The 17,225-nt window shown below is 34.0% G+C and overlaps 1 protein-coding gene across 1 annotated transcript; it reads left to right on the forward strand.

Annotated features, from left to right (window-relative positions):
* Positions 1-5,760: 5,760 nt before the first annotated feature.
* On the forward strand, positions 5,761-8,817 carry LOC115953507 (salicylate carboxymethyltransferase-like). Its single transcript, XM_031071194.1, has 4 exons — positions 5,761-5,896; positions 6,029-6,433; positions 7,221-7,475; positions 8,444-8,817. Exons 1-4 carry the CDS (start codon positions 5,822-5,824, stop codon positions 8,801-8,803), a joined length of 1,095 nt encoding a protein of 364 aa, XP_030927054.1. The 5' UTR covers positions 5,761-5,821; the 3' UTR covers positions 8,804-8,817.
* Positions 8,818-17,225: the final 8,408 nt, after the last annotated feature.

Raw genomic sequence — 17,225 nt, forward strand, 5'->3', positions numbered from 1 at the left:
ATAAGAAAGGAAAATCCAAGTCCACAAGAACATTCATACCTAAAACATCAAGAAAATGTTTTACGTGTGGAAAGAAAGGTCATTTCTAGAAAGAGTGTAAAGCTAAGGCTAAATCCCTTATCAATACCCTCATTAGTGACCAAACCAGTAAGGCAGAAATTTTCAAACTCTTAGAACTTGACCGCCCAGATAGTGAGTCCAGTGAAGAAGAGAAACAACAGTTGTATAGGTCATCCTCTGAAACCTCTAGAGTATCTTCTAGCACCTCTAGTGGCACAGATGAAATCCTAGCTTGCCAAGATAGTTGTTGTAGAAACAAGACTATCAGTGTTCTTTCTAAGCAAGAACAGCTACTCTTAGATCTCATAGAGCAGATCGAAGATCTAGTCACTAAAGCTCAAAGACTTAGTGAGTTCCACAAAACCCTAGTTAAGGAAGCTAGTAAATCCAAACCTAGGATTCAGGAACCCAAAGTTGATTTGGAGAAAATCTATAGTAGGTTTACCAAATCCAAGAAAGAAGTAACCGTCCAAGATCTCCAAAAAGAGATTAAGGATACCAAATCAGAAGTGAGAAACCTTAAGCAAGAATTAACCATTCTTAGGGTAGATCACAATCTTATAGACTAGAGAGTCAAACAGTTAGAAAATATTTCTCATAAAGGCAATGAGGAAGGCACCTCATTACAGAACCCTTCAGATGAAGAAGTAGATAAAACAGTTAATCCTATTGCAGATATGGAACAAGGACCAACCAATGGATCGTTCTTGCAAACCATCAGTAGAATTAACTTCCAAAAATGGCACTCCAAAGTCAGGATTGTCATCAGCAGAGATTTTGAATTTGAGGTAGTAACCTTAATAGATTCAAGCGCTGATCTTAACTGTATTCAAGAAGGAATCATTCCCTCTAAATACTTCCGGAAAACCAAAGAAATGTTAACTTCCGCAAGTAGAGGAAAAATGCAGATTGAATTCAAAATTCCAAAAGCACATGTTTGCCAAGACAATGAGTGTTTCAAAACCACCTTTGTTCTTGTCAAGAATATGACAGATAAGGTCATCTTAGGAAACCCTTTCATGTGTCTATTGTTTCCTTTCAACACGGATAGTGAAGGAATCACTACCCATCCTTTTAGCCAACCAGTTAAATTTAAGTTTCTCAGGAACCCTGAACCTAAAGAGATTGATAATCTCCAAGAAGTTTCTGTTTTTAAAAATCTTAACCTCATCAATGCCAAAACCTCTTCATTTGGTCCAAATCAAGCCAAGAACCTTAATCATTTTGTACCTCCCATCGATGACTCTTCTTATCAGACTCATCATCCATCAACATACATTCAGCATAAAAATATTTGCTCCATGACATCTCATGATTTTAACAAAAATGTTTTTGAAAACAACCATTTTGTTAAAATAGGTATGTCTTCTTCAAATTCAAAAAGAAACAAAGGAAAGGCGCCTATACAGGGATTTCCTTAGAAAATGCATGAAGGCGCTTTTTCTGGACAAGAACCTAGAAAAGCAACATCCCTTCAAAATATGTACCCGGCAGCGATTACATTTTCCAGTGGTTATATGGCTATTACTCTTCAAGAAGTTAAAAACAAGGCTTTGCAATTTAGCAATGGAGTGTACACAGATCTCCCACCCTCCATCAAATTCATCCTTGATAACCTCCAGAGAGCTTTTACCAAAAATCACTATAACCTTTTCCAAAGAACCCTTGAAGCACTAGAATTACACCTAGTAGAGCTTGAGGCAGGAAATGCAATTCTCACTAGTCAACTCTTTGGCAAAGAGGATATCCATTCAATGGATAGAATGACTATCATGGGTACTGATTATGCTAGGTTAAGTCTTAAGACTCAAAACCAGCTAAGAAGTACTGTTGCCAACTTGCCTACTGATATACAAGCACGTATATTAGGAAGCAAGGCAATGTTTGGATCACATGACCAATGGTTCAAATATTTCATAATGATGGTCACCACCCATTTTCCAGTTTATGGTGAAGAATCAGATGACATTGAAACTGACTTCATCAAGTCAATCTGGAATGAATACTTTGGAAGCAGTCAGAGGGTCTATGAAAAGAAACATCCTTTTCCTGGTCTAATAGTCAACTATGAAAACGGGGCAAATGATGAAGACAGAGATCCAACCTGGCTTTCAAAAATGTTTGAATATGGCTTCATCAGGCTCATCAAGCTAACAAGCCATAATCAAATCAGCCAATTCCCACAGATAATCCAACAGGTTGTTACAAAGATCAAAAGTCCTTTTGTATCCATCAGATGCTGGAGCACTCTCCCACAGTGGGACAATAACAATTGGATGACAGTCCAACCTACTCACCACCTTGTACTCATCAACAGGTACACCCACAATGGCCCTTGGTATGAAGAAGTCTCCTACCTATCTTATGCAGACCTATATGCTCTTGCAGGATGTTGGAAAGACTACTTCAACAATGAACTCCTCGATGTCACTAGTGAATTATGGAAAGATTACTATTTCATAGGAAACACTGGCAAGGTTTCAGTATTTACCACCAAGCCATATTCAAAAGCCTTCACTACCCAGAGGCTTGACTATGTCGATCCCAGTCAGTTCACAACTCAGAACGCAGACTATGAACCTCTACTATATTGTGGGTTTTGTAATCTGTACGATAAATACCATGAGCATGACTATGATTATAATCCTTCTGAATGGGATCCTTATGATGGGTATCCATCTGGTACTTCCGATTAAGCAATTCCAGAACAGCTCCAGGATGTTCCAGAACAGCTCTAGAAGCCCCAAAACCACCTTTGCAACCTGGTTACTATTCCAGGAACAGTACCCACACCAGCAAAGTTGCCGACATACCACTATTCACTACACAGTACCAAGTACACTATGCAGAATCACTATTCAGAAAAGCAAGGGGATAGAATACTGTTCATGAACAGTGACCGATATTGTTCACCAAACAGGACCCCAACAGAATCATTTGAATCACTATTTACTTTCGGTTGAAAAAATATTCACCTGAGGGTAAAAGCATTTCACCTCTCGTAATTCTAGCAGTCTCCTGAAAGAATCCAAAGCTTCCTCCAGCTACAAAAGGAACCCTTTGCCTCATGACTATCATGAGTACTGATTATGCTAGGTCAAGTCTTAAGACTCAAAACTAGCTAAGAAGTACTGTTGCCAACTTGCCTACTGATATACAAGCACGTATATTAGGAAGCAAGGCAATGTTTGGATCACATGACCAATGGTTCAACTATTTCAAAATGATGGTCACCACCCATTTTCCAGTTTATGGTGAAGAATCGGATGACATTGAAACTAACTTCATCAAGTCAATCTGGAATGAATACTTTGGAAGCAGTCACAGGGTCTATGAAAAGAAACATCCTTTTCCTGGTCTAATAGTCAACTATGAAGACGGGGCAGATGATGAAGACAGAGATCCAACCTAGCTTTCAAAAATGTTTGAATATGGCTTCATCAGGCTCATCAAGTTAACAAGCCATAATCAAATCAGCCAATTACCACAGATAATCCAACAGGTTGTTACAAAGATCAAAAGTCCTTTTGTATCCATCAGATGCTGGAGCACTCTCTCACAGTGGGACAGTAACAATTGGATGACAGTCCAACCTGCTCACCACCTTGTACTCATCAATAGGTACACCCACAATGGCCCTTGGTATGAAGGAGACTCCTACCTATCCTATGCAGACCTATATGCTCTTGCAGGATGTTGGAAAGACTACTTCAACAATGAACTCCTCGATGTCACCAGTGAATTATGGAAAGATTACCATTTCACAGGAAACACTGGCAGGATTTCAGTATTTACCACCAAGCCATATTCAGAAGCCTTCACTACCCAGAGGCTTGACTATGTTGATCCCAGTCAGTTCACAACTCAGAACGCAGACTATGAACCTCTACTATATTGTGGGTTTTGTAATCTGTACGATAAATACCATGAGCATGACTGTGATTATAATCCTCTTGAATGGGATCCTTATGATGGGTATCCGTCTGGTACTTCCGATTAAGCAATTCCAGAACAGCTCCAGAAGCCCCAGAACCACCTTTGCAACCCGGTTACTATTCCAAGAACAGTACCCGCACCAGCAAAGTTGCCAACAGACCACTATTCACTACACAGTACCAAGTACACTGTGCAGAATCACTATTCAGAAAAGTAAGGGGACAGAATACTGTTCATGAACAGTGATCGATACTGTTCACCAAACAGGACCCCAGCAGAATCATTTGAATCACTGTTTACTTTCGGTTGAAAAAATATTCACTTGAGGGTAAAAGCATTTCACCTCCCGTAATTCCAGTAGTCTCCTAAAAGAATCCAAGGCTTCCTCCAGCTATAAAAGGAACCCTTTGCCTCAGTCTTTAGCAGGTTCAGTTGGTAGGCTTAGTTCCACACTACCTCAGAGTTCCAACTTTACTTTGTAATAGAAATACTTTGTAAACAAATGGCTCTCTTATCCTCTCCCCTAGTTTACACTTGTAATAGAAATACATTTGTAACCTATCTATGCTTCCGCACTGAGACTGCCCAGACTGGCACTCTCCCCCTCTGTCTGTAATATATATATATAATAAAAAAACAACAACACGTACACCCGTGAAACTTGCTGACCAAACATGAAATTTTGAATCATGCAAGATAGTCTAGCTAATTATATATAGACATCTTTTTGTTTTTTTTATGCTTTTTTTATAAAGGATTAATAGGTGCCTTGAGGTCAATTTTTTAATAAATAGTTTTAGAAAAATTTTGAAATTATTTTTAAAGAAAATATAAAAAATTATTAAAAATATCAGATATTTTTTTCTTTTTTCATAAATAAATTTTAAAAGTAATTCTTATATAAACGAATGGACTTAGAGCATATGTTAACCGAATCTACTTTATAAGAGTTCGTTTATTACAACAAACAAACTTACAATTTTTACCATAATTTTCCTATGTGATAAACTATTACTAGCTACTATTATTTTCATATAAATTCACCACTTTTTCTTTACTAATTATAATCAATCTTGTTGAAACTTGTCACAAAAATTATACAATTTTTTTTGAACTATATATATATATATATATATATATGTATAGGGTCCGATTAATGTGTGTCCTAAATCAAATTGAAAAAGTTGTTAATACTTTTTCAATTTCCGAAAAAGTATTTCCAAAAATAATTAGATAGGCATCTAGACAATCTCGTGTTGCACCATTCTCTTTGAAAAAAAAAATAAATAAATATATATATATATATATATATATAATCCTTGGTTCCTGTAGCTTATACTAGGTAGCAAAAGGACAAGTAAATTGCGTAAACATCATTATTACGGGTCTGTTTGGATACAGTTGAAAATTGAAAACTGAAACTGAAAACTGAAAAATACTGTAGCAAAATAATTTTTAAATGTGTAAATAGTATCGTGGGACCCATTTTTAATGAAAAAGTTGTTGAAAAGTGAAATTTGTAGGTCTGTGAACAGTACATGATATGCACTGATTGACTGAAAAAAGTTTGAAAAGTCCAACTTTGGGCTACTATTCATTGAACAGTGCATAAATAGTAGCCACAAGTCTCAAAAAATGCGTGAAAAAAAAAATTGGAAAAACGCAGACGCAAACATTTCAGCCAAATCCAAACGTAGCCATAAGCTTGAATATGTCAGCTTTAATTCCGTTTTCGCTATAAATAGACGCACCTTACGGATGACACTCACAAAATAAGCAAAGAGGAATAGCTTTAGAAACTAGAAACTAGTATTAATAAGCAACAATGGAGATACAGCAAGTCCTTCACATGAATGGTGGAGATGGAAAAACAAGCTATGCAATCAACTCGCAACTTCAAGTCAGTCCTCTCTCAATGTCAATCTTAATGTTGTTTTGTTCTTTTCTTTCTTATATATACATCAACTTGATTTGTTTGTTTAGCAAAAAAAAAAAATATACATCAACTTGATTTGTTTGTTTAAAATTGTAGAGAACTGTGGCAGCTATGGTTAAGCCCATACTTGAAGAGAGCATGGAGGAGCTTTACCTCAATCTGTTCCCCGAGTGTTTGAAAATGGCAGATTTGGGTTGCTCAGCAGGACCCAATACCCTTTTAGTTGTATCAACAGTCATGGACATCATTGGCACCAAGTCCCAAAAGTTGAACCGCCCACCACCCTCATTGCAAGCATTCCTAAACGATCTTCCAGGGAATGACTTCAACACCATGTTCAAGTCATTGCCAAGCTTCTATAAGAAGTTGGAGAATGAGAAGGGAAGCTCATTTGGGCACTGTTTCATAACCGCAGTGCCAGGGTCTTTCTATGGCAGGCTCTTCCCTAACAATTCCCTGCACTTTGTTCATTCTTCTTATGCTCTTATGTGGCTCTCCGAGGTTATTGATAATATTCTAGCTAGCTAATTTCCCCATTAGTCATCTTGTTTTATGAATTTTAGAATTTTTAGGATGAGAAATCCGTGGACACAACTTTTGTGGCATAACCAAGATTTTAAAAACCGGATCAAAGGTAAAACCGTTTTTGCTTCTAGTTCCCGGTTTAATCTAGTTTTTGACCGGTTTTGGGCATTTTTACCAAACCAAACTGGTATTTGGTTCCCAGTTGAATTAGTCGGTTCGGAGTTTTCAAAACCAAATGAAATTACGCATAAAGTTACAGCAGATTCTAGCTCCATTCAAATGGACAAAAAGTGTCATGTCATTTAACCCCCTCTCTCTCTCTCTCTCTCTCTCTCTCTCTCTCTCTCTCTCTCTCTCTCTCTCTCTCTCTATATATATATATATATATATATATATAGAGGAAGTGGTGTTAGTGTGGAACGTATGGTGGATTGAACTTGAGGCTTACGGGTTACATCATACTCCAAACCAATGAACTCACTACCTAGACATTAATGTTAGCAAAATGCTTACAAATTGTTTTTTTTTTTTGATACATGCATACAAATTGTTAATTACTTGATTAATGGTATATTTTAACATAATCTTATAAAGACAGGACTTTTCATGAGAGATAAATAGATTAATTAACATTTTGTACTTCCTATCTTTCATGCTTTGAAAATTTCATGTAGGTTTATCTTAAGTAACTTAAGCATCCACGTAATTCAATTAGTTCTTCGTTATGTATGCAATGTGATCGACAATGAAAAATTTTATATAGGCACCAAAACAGTTGGTTAGCAAGGAGGCCATGAACAAGGGGAACATATGCATTGCAAAGACAAGCCCACCTCCTGTGTTTAATGCATACTTGGAGCAATTTGAAAGAGACTTCAAAATGTTCCTCAAGTGTAGGACAGAAGAGTTAGTCCCAGGTGGTCGGATGGTCCTCACAACTATGGGCAGCATTAAAAGCGACGATCCTCTTTGCATTTGGGAAGTTGTTGGACTGATCCTCAATGACATGGCCTTGGAGGTAAGGAAGTGTCTAACTTGTAGAGAGAGACATATGAGCTAAAATCAATAAGTTTAGAGAGAAAAGGTTTTCACAATTGTTTTCACAAATATTTGAGGTGACATGCATGTTGTAAGTAGTGTTAAAAGAAAGTACAGGAAAATTACTCTCTATTTCACACTTTCTCTATGCACTTTCTTCTGAATTCGTATTTTTAAAACACTATTTTAGTCCATGTAGTAATATGTGTGCGATGAGTGTGTGTGACTATTATTACTTTAAAATATTTGTATTAGTTGTGAATTATAAAAAAAGATATAACTTCAATCATAATTTAATACGCATATATAACTTTAAAATTTGTAGTATTTTTAGCATCACTCAAAAGTAATTATATATTTATTCATTAAAGTAATTAAGAAACATCAATTATATTTATTATCACATTAGATTTATGCGTGTGTATGTAAAATTTATAATAACTTTAAGGCTAATGTGAACGAAAATTAAAGACCCATGTCAAAGACGGAAAGTGGGTAAGTATGAGCTAATTATAATTGTACGTCTATCTCTCTCTCTCAAAAAAAAAACAAAAAAAAAATTATACTCGTATGTCTATGGGGCTATCAGCTATGGCCTATGGGCTGGGCACACCACTGTCGATCTTTTTTGACTTCCATCGACTTATGCTGACCCAAGATCCTTCCTGCATCACGTGATTCAGGTACTGTCAGTCCTGGTATCCTACTGCTGCTGCCGGCTGCCCCATGCAAATTATAATTGAATAGGCACAAAATTATTGCTGCTATAATACAAGTTTTCAACAACTACTGCTACTTTTTTGCTAGAAAAGGATACAACATGTATTTTGTACATCTAATTATATAAGATGATCGCCAAGAATCTTGTAACTATTCTTAATGGAATTTAACTATCAAGTTATCGAATATAATACCCTAAGTTACTTTGGTTCATTAATTATATTTCAGGGCTTAATAGAAGCAGAGAAATTGGACACCTTCAATTTGCCATACTATGCACCAACTACTGAGGAAGTCAAGAAGGTGATCGAGATTGAAGGATCTTTTACTTTGCTTAAACTTGAAGTTTTCAAAATGGATTGGGACTCTTACATAAAGAAAGCTAATAGTGGCCTCGATAAGCAAGAAAGGGCAACAATGATTGCCACTGACATTAGGGCCGTTGGTGAACCTATATTGGCTAGCCAGTTTGGTGAAGAAAACATGGACAACTTGTTTCAAAGGTTTAAAAATGTTGTCCTTGATCACATGGAGGCAGAGAAATGTGAATACGTTAATTTGGTCATCTCCTTGGCAAAAAGGGGTTGAATTTTAAGGTTAAAGTGAAAGTGATGCTGAGAATAACGTCCGCCAATGCAGTGGCAGCTTTGTGGACAATAGGTGTGTCATTTCAGTTTGTGTCGAAGTTATTTCTGGACTATATTTTAGGAGTTGTGTTTTGATTATCTAATAAGTTGTTGTGTTGGTTAGTTTATGATCTATGTTTTGATTATCTATTTGTTTTGTATTGGTATTGCAAGTGTTGATCGGTCACACTTTGTTTTTGCCAATAAATATTATATCAATCAGAAATAAAAATATGAGATCATGAGTACTTTTGACTTAGAAAAGTGTTTGTAAAGGTGGCCTACTAGCTACTTTAGCTCGAGTGATTTCACCTATATGAATCAAACTTGGGTTTTGGACACATTGCATAGCATTCACAAATCACAACTCCCGATTGAGTGATATCATAGGACAACCTCCTTTCCATTGGTTGAATTTGTTGAGAAATTGAGAGACTGGTAGGTACAAGTTTACTAATTTTAACTCAAATTGAATTAATTAATGAAATTATGCTTGCACACTTAGATCATGGTTAACTCTAACCACAAACCAATATCCTTAAAACGAATAAACTATGGACCTAGCTAACTCGTTATACACTTAACTTTTGTTCACGATTTGCTAATTTATAAACTATGGAGTTAACAGAATCTTTTATAGATTTAACCATCTTAAATGATTTTGGTAAGCATCAAGAAGAATGGGGAGGAGGGTGGGGAGGGGTGTTAACAATAGTTTTTGGTGTTTAAACACTGAAAATTATGGGCCCTCAAAAAAATACATGTTTATTAGGAGAGTTTAACAAATGTTTGAGTCATAGTTTTCAATTTAGAGTGTTTACATTGTATTTTGATAACACCTCAAGAAAAGTTTTCAATTTTCAATTAACAATTTTTAGTGGCATTGTTGTAATTATTTAGAAAACTGTAGAACCTATATGAAGTTGACAACACATAAAACACAAACTTCTTAAAAATACATACTCAAACCAAACACTCAATTGTGTTTTTCACTTTTGAATATATGTTATTACAAACATGGTACCTAACAAATTTTTTTGCATTATGAGTACTTCTAAACAAGTATGTTCATAACATTTTTAAACCATAGTTTTCACATTATTTTGAAAACCAGTACCTAAATTCTCATATCAAATGGGCACTTTAACAATAGCTTTGAGAAATTGCTCTTGCTTTTAATTTGAGTATGATTGTTCTATGGCTGTCATGTGTTAGGACTTTGCTTTGTGCTTTAGAATATCCTTTTGAAATTTTTCCTAAAATCATTCTTTTGATTGACAAACATCCATTTCATGCGAAACAACATTAGCATATGAAATATGAAATGTCACTCTCACCTTGTATGAAAATATGACCTGCAAGTTAGGGTGGACATTATTCTATAAAAAAATAAAATTGGGGTTGTTAAGTTATGTCTTTCCAATGGAGCCTTCAACGGTGGACATGAATGAAAACGATCGCCTATTTAGTGAATTCTGTGCTGTTGACTAGTACTTTACATCTCTTTTATAAGAACATATCTATGTTAACATATAAAATTTGAGAGAAAGAAGTATTAACACTCTAACTTCCTATAATTGATTCTCAAAAAAAAATCCTTTAATTATTGATTGTATGTCCTATGGCTATGCTAATGATGCAAAACTGTGTTATCTTAATGAATAATATATTTCTTCTCAATAAAAATTAATGAATAATATATCATAATAAATAATAAATACTAACAAACAGAAGGAAAATCAAGTAGGTGTTAAATGCAGGGGAAAAATAAAAATAAAAAGGAAAAGGAAAATTATATATATATATGTAGATATATAAATTTGTAGGTGCTAAAGACCAAATTATCTTACATTTAAGACTCCTTTTAGGAAATTGCAAGTCCTTAGCAACAACTGAAAAATATGCGAAGTTTTTACTTTTATTCAACTTTATATATTTGAAATATCAGTTCACAAAGAAACCAAAATTTTATTTCAAAAATGTTCTTTTCAAAAAAAAAAAAAAAAGCCATATAATGCCTATAATAGGAAGCAATATCTATGAATATTCATAAAAACCACCTCTATCAAATGTGGGGTTTAATTTTTTTTATTTTTAAAGCAAATAATCAACATTGCAAATGCAGCAAATTAAAGCCCTAATTCAATATTTTCAAAAGCAGTTGAGTTAACAAATTTTTGTTGGTTATTATTTGATCACATTATTGACATTACTTTTTTACCTATATGCTAATGTTATGATTTTAGTGTCGCACATGAATTAAGTATAAACTTAACCATGTGTTTATAAGCTTTTGAGCACCCTCCTTTTACAAGCCGATTTTTAAGGGTAAGTTCTACCCATAGGTTTGTAATAACTAACAACAACTTACCACCTAGATAATTATAAAAAAAAAAAATTGTATCTCTAATCTTTTCAGTATCCGATTAATGGGTGATCTTAGAGCATTTGTTAATGAATCATTTTAAAATAGTTTTAATATCACAAAAAATTAATATAAAAAGTTGTCAAAAAATTATTTACTTTTTTTTTTAAGTAAAAAAGTTTCTAAAAATATTTTTTTAAAGCAAGTTTTAAAGTCACATGGATTGCTGTGCTATATATATATATATATATATATATATATATAGACACACACAGATCATACAGTGTACATAAATTTTTTTTTAATTTTATCCTTGGCATGAACTGTGGGGTCTATTAAAATGATTTTTCATATGAATTCATTGTTAAGAGATATGGATCCAGGAAAAAGCAAGTTTTAAAGTCACATGGATTGCTGTGGTGTGTACGTGTATATATATCATACACCATAAAGATGATACAGAGTATAAAAATGCTTTTAATTTTATCCTTGGCATGGCATGAAATGATTTTTCGTATGATTTCTTTGTTAAGTGATATGGATCCAGGAAAAAGCAAGTATGGGTTGTGGTGCAGAGTTACATAATGGGAGGCAGAAGAACCAAATAATGAAAAAGGAAAAAGCAAGCTTGTATGTTTTGCCACAATATGCAGAGATAGCCGATGCATCGGGCCTTGAATTTTCTCTTTTTCAATAAAAAAATCATTGTTTAGCCCCTTTTTTATGCGTTTGGTTGGGTTTGAATTGCACTGAAAAGGAAAAAATTTACGTGTATGTGTTTTTTTGTGTGGATTTCGTGCATTGTTTACCAGATCCGTAAGTACAGATTTCAATAAATTTTTCTTTAAAATTGGGTCTCATAGTACTATTCATACATTTAAAAATTATTTTGTTACAATATTTTTAATTTTCAACAATAAGTTGTATCCACCATCTTAGATCATTTTCAAGGACTTTGGTGGATTATATATTAGATGTTCTGTTTCTTATCATTTCTGCTTCATCCACCATTACTGTTACTTTTATTATACAATAATCAAATAGATGAAGATTATGAAAAAGGAATAAATTCAATAAATATATATATATATATATATATATATGGTATAAAAAGAGATATTTACACCCTTCAATAGCGATGTGTCATTCAAATATCAAATTTTTGCAAGAGTCTGCATTTGGTAAGAACGAGGTGTAAAACTCATGTTTTACACTATTCAATAAGAGATTGTTAAATCAACATTTTACTTAAAATTCAATATATCTTATCACACCTGATAACATCTCAATAAACTCATAATTTGGTTGGATTTAAATATGGATATTAGAATTGATTGGGTGTAGTTGTACTTATTCTTAAATATGTAATAAGATGATATGACATGTTGAGATTGGAAGAGTAAAACATAGGTTTTACACTAGATCCTTACAAAATTTAATCTCATTTTTGCAAATAAAATATGACTCATGTTAACGAGTATCCTTAAGGCAATTGTTAACAAATCATATTAGAAAATATTTGATACCACTTTCATTGGAAATATAAAAAGCTGTCAACAAAACTAATTACTTTATCATCTTTTTCATAAAATATTTCTAAAAATAGTTCCTAAATCAATGTCTTTAAGGCATTCGTTAATATTTCCCATAAAATATTAGGGACTATTACACTGGATCACACTCTCACTCAAATAGTGTCACTTAATAAAATAAGAGTCCAAATTTAGTAAGGATGTGGTGTAAAATTCATATTTTACACTATCTAATAAGAGATTGATAAATCAGTATTTTATATAAAATTCAATACATCCTACCACACCTAATAAAGTCTCAATAAACTCCCAATTTGGTTGGATTTATATATGGGTATTAGAATTGATTGAGTGTGGTTATGCTTATTTTTAAACATGTGATAAGAGGATGTGTCATATTGAGATTGAAGGAGTAAAACATGAGTTTTACAGAATTTAATCTCATAAAATAATCAAAAAGTTAAAATGAATTAAATGACCTAGTATGGGTATAGAACCCTCTTTGCCTCTTTTTCTATGCAGAAACACATGGTATTATTTATCCTTGTTCTATCACTCTGCCCTCAAGGCTCCAAACAACCTACTATGTGGTTCAATTTAAAAATTGAGCCACTCAAAAGAACCAAAAATTTGAGAGGTTAAGGTATTGAGATCATACCAAAAATCAATCCATCGAATGTTAGATTGTGATGACATCATTAATAATTTAAAATTTAAATTAAAAAAATGAAACAAATTTGTAAAAAATTGAGCAATCTTAACTAAAAAAAAAAAAAAATCTAGAGAAATTAGATAATGTTCAAGTATATATATTTTTACAAGCTTTATATAAGAAAAAATAGAAAATAATAAAGCATAAAAAACATTAAAATTATAATTATTCCTTCAGACATAAAACATAATTGTGTAAACAAAAATAATAATTTTGATGTTTCACATATAGTAATGCTATAATTATATCTTACAAAAAATTTATATATTTTTCTTTTAGAGAGGGCTAAGTTCAACAACATATAACATATTAGTTGTAAGTAATATGAAAAGTTTATTTATTTTGTTGGTCACACTTGTAAGTTCAGGAATTGCTAGGTTCGAGTTGTGCACTTCATAAAAATGTTGTGTCACAATGTCGATAGCCCTAACATGCCTAGGGGTGCCCCACGTCATTAATAGCATGTTTAAGTAAGGCGGGTCAATGATCACACGTATATGCATAAGGCTTTTTGTTCATAAAAATAATAATAATAATAAATTTATTAAAAAGGGCGCGCGGGGGGGGGGGGGGGGGGGGGGAAGTGTGTGACCCAATAACTAGCTTGCAGGATATGGTGTAAGAAACCTTTTGTACGATGCTTCACGTCCTGTCAAACGATTTTTTCAAAGCAAACATGTTGTTTGAACTTTGAACCGTGCTCAAACTGAACGATTTGGTATAGATATGCATATTGTGTCTCTGTCATTGTAAAACTAAAATCTATTCTAACCTCATCTATCATTGCATCTCCACAGTCCAATACTCTCTTTTACTGAATGGTGGAATTTGTCAAAGCTTTAATCCTAGCCGTGGCCTAAGGCAAGGTGATTCATTATCGCCATATCTTTTCATTCTTGGAATCGAGATTCTTATGAGACTTATTAACAGAGAAGTTGATCAGAAAAATATCTCAGCAATTAAAGTGGCCAGCACAGCTCCCCCCATTTCAAGACTTTGTTATGCTGATGATGTGATTATTTTCTGCAAAGCAAAGCACTCTGAACTAGTTAGTCTAAAAAAATGTTTGGAAAAGTATTGCTCTTGGTCTGGCCAACTTATAAGCATAGAAAAATATGGTGCTTTCCCATCAAAAGGAGTTAGTATTAATTTTTTGCGCTAAGTAAAATGCTGCTGGGGTCTTAATTCCCTTCCCCAAAGTACCACTTATCTTGCAATTCCCCAAGAAGTTATGCGATCAGCTAGATTCATTGGTTTGTAGATATTGGTGGAACCCCAAAACGAAGTCAGGTCATTTCTGGACTCCTATTGCTTGGTCTACTCTATGTAGATCTCAGAAGGAAGGTGGTTTGGGTTTTAGGAACTTTTGGGATTTCAATCAAGCCATTCTTTCCAAATTAGCTTGGTGGATTTTGTCGGGTAAGAATTGTTTATGTGTCACTGTTTTAAAGGCAAAATATAAGGTAAGACACAATTGGTTAAACCACTGCTTCTTGAGTAAGGCTTCTCTGGTCTGGAAAAGTTTGCCAAGTGTTAAGCATCTCATCTCTAAGGCAGCTTGCATGTTGGTGGGGGATGGTAATTCCATAAGGATTTGGGAGGATCCTTGGGTTCCAGATCGTCAAGGGTTCATTCCTACTCCAAAGAATGGTGTTGACCCGAATGGTATTCTCTTAGTTTCTCAGCTTTTTAATTTTGATTTTTCTAGTTGGGATGTTCATAAATTAAATTGGTGGTTTGAAAACTTCATAGTTAATCTTATTTTGAAAATTCCTATTTTTCCAACCAGTAACAAAGATCAGTGGGCATGGACTTACACAAGCTTTGGGGAATTGTAAGTTAAGTCAGCTTATTAGAGCCACAGGGAATCAATGCAACATAATATTGACCCCTTTTGGAATTGTATTTGGAAAGCTAAACTCCATGAGAGGCACAAAATGATGATTTAGAGGATTGCTACAGGTTGCTTGCCCACCTAAGATAAGCTAAGCAGGTTTGTTGATATTGATGATGTTTATTGTCCCCTCTGTAGGTTGGAAAATGAAACCTCCCTTCATCTTTTTGCTCTTTGTCCAGTAGCTAAGGCAGTTTGGTTCAGTAGTAAATGGGGGCTGAGAATGGATTCTTTGGGATTCTCTTCGGAAGTGGATTTCATTCAATTTTTGTGTTCACCCCTATTTTCCAACCAGCTTAGTCAGAAGAATGAGCTCTTGTTATTTGGGGCCATTCTTTGTGATGGAATTTGGAAGCTTAGAAACGAAGTGATTTTTGAAGACCTTCCCTTGAGATGTGATGAACTAATAGCTAGAGTTTGGAAGTTATTTATGGAATTTAAAATCTCTAGACCGGTTGCTACTGCATTTGTAAATATCACTCATCCTTTGCAGCCTTGGTCCCCTCCAAGGCGTCTATCTGTTAAAATTAATGTTGATGCAGCTATTGGTCCAAATCATTCATCCTTAGCCTTGGTGGCTAGAGACTGGAGAGGGGACTTGGTTTTTGCTTGCTCTCAAAAAGTGAAAACCACATTCCCTCTCCAGGCAAAGGCTGAAGCTGTGAGATGGGCTATCTCTTTGGCTGCAAAGTTAGAGGCTGACAATGTTATTATTGAGATAGATTCTAAGATTTGTCATGATGCTATTCATGAGCTAATTTTGCCCCCGCCTTGGAGAATTGCTTCAATCTTAGCGGATATGCAGTCTCTTCTTGTAACCTTTTCTAATGTGTCTGTCTTTTGGGTTCCTAGGCTAGCTAATATGGCAGCTCATTCCCCAACTAAGTGGTCTCTAGATAGTAATTTTTTTGGTTCTTTTGATTGTGGTAGCTGTCCTCTTTGTTTTGCTTCTGTAATTAAGAAGGAAAGGCTAGGCTAGCCTTTGTTTGTTTTTTGTTTCTCTGTTCAATAAAATCTTTATTTTCCAAAAAAAAAAAAAAAAAAAAAAAAAAAAAAAAAAAAACACTTCCAATTACCAAATCAAGCACAATATAATAAGTAAAGCAATAAAGAGATAACGTGGCGTTGGTAACGAAATGGAAAACAGATGGAGAACATTTTTCAAGGGATAAACCTCTAAGGGGGTAACATATATACTCCTACAAAACAATTCACTATAATCTATTAAGTTTAAATCTGCTAGCAGCTAGTTGCGAGTAGACTCTACAACACTCTAGACTTCTCGTTAATGCCTCCACAACAACTCCAGAGCCTTTTTCCTCCACCTCACCATATTTCTTTGGTTTTACATGGTCTTGTTAAAAAGAAACCTAATCCAAAAACTATTATCAATGGCCTTCGAGGTTTTTTTTATTTTTTATTTTTTTATTTTGGATTATTCATTGTAGAAACAATAGTCCAACGTCCATATTCAAATAATTGAAGCTGTTAAATATGGCACAGTTTTTTAATTTCTAAATATTTACTTATGCTTTTTTTTATTACTACTTAAGCTCGTTTCTTGTGTGTCTGTGGAGAGAGAGAATTTGGTGGTGGGGGGATGGGGGTATAAAATTCTCACTTTATAAGATTCCCAATATATTATTTTGGGTTCAAGTGATAGATATTGTGATACTTCATTTATGTGGTTCAAATCCCGCCTAACTCTCCCTCGCTATCTACCTAATTCAAAAAAAAAAAATATATATATATATATATATATATATATATATTGTTTTGGCTAGAAGATACTTATCATTAATATCTTTAATGACAAAATTAAAAAATTCCTAATGGAAGAAATGCCCCTACAATTGTTTGAGATTGAGATGCTGAGAGATT

The sequence above is a fragment of the Quercus lobata genome, chromosome 7 (assembly GCF_001633185.2).
Source record: "Quercus lobata isolate SW786 chromosome 7, ValleyOak3.0 Primary Assembly, whole genome shotgun sequence".
Lineage (NCBI taxonomy): Eukaryota > Viridiplantae > Streptophyta > Magnoliopsida > Fagales > Fagaceae > Quercus > Quercus lobata.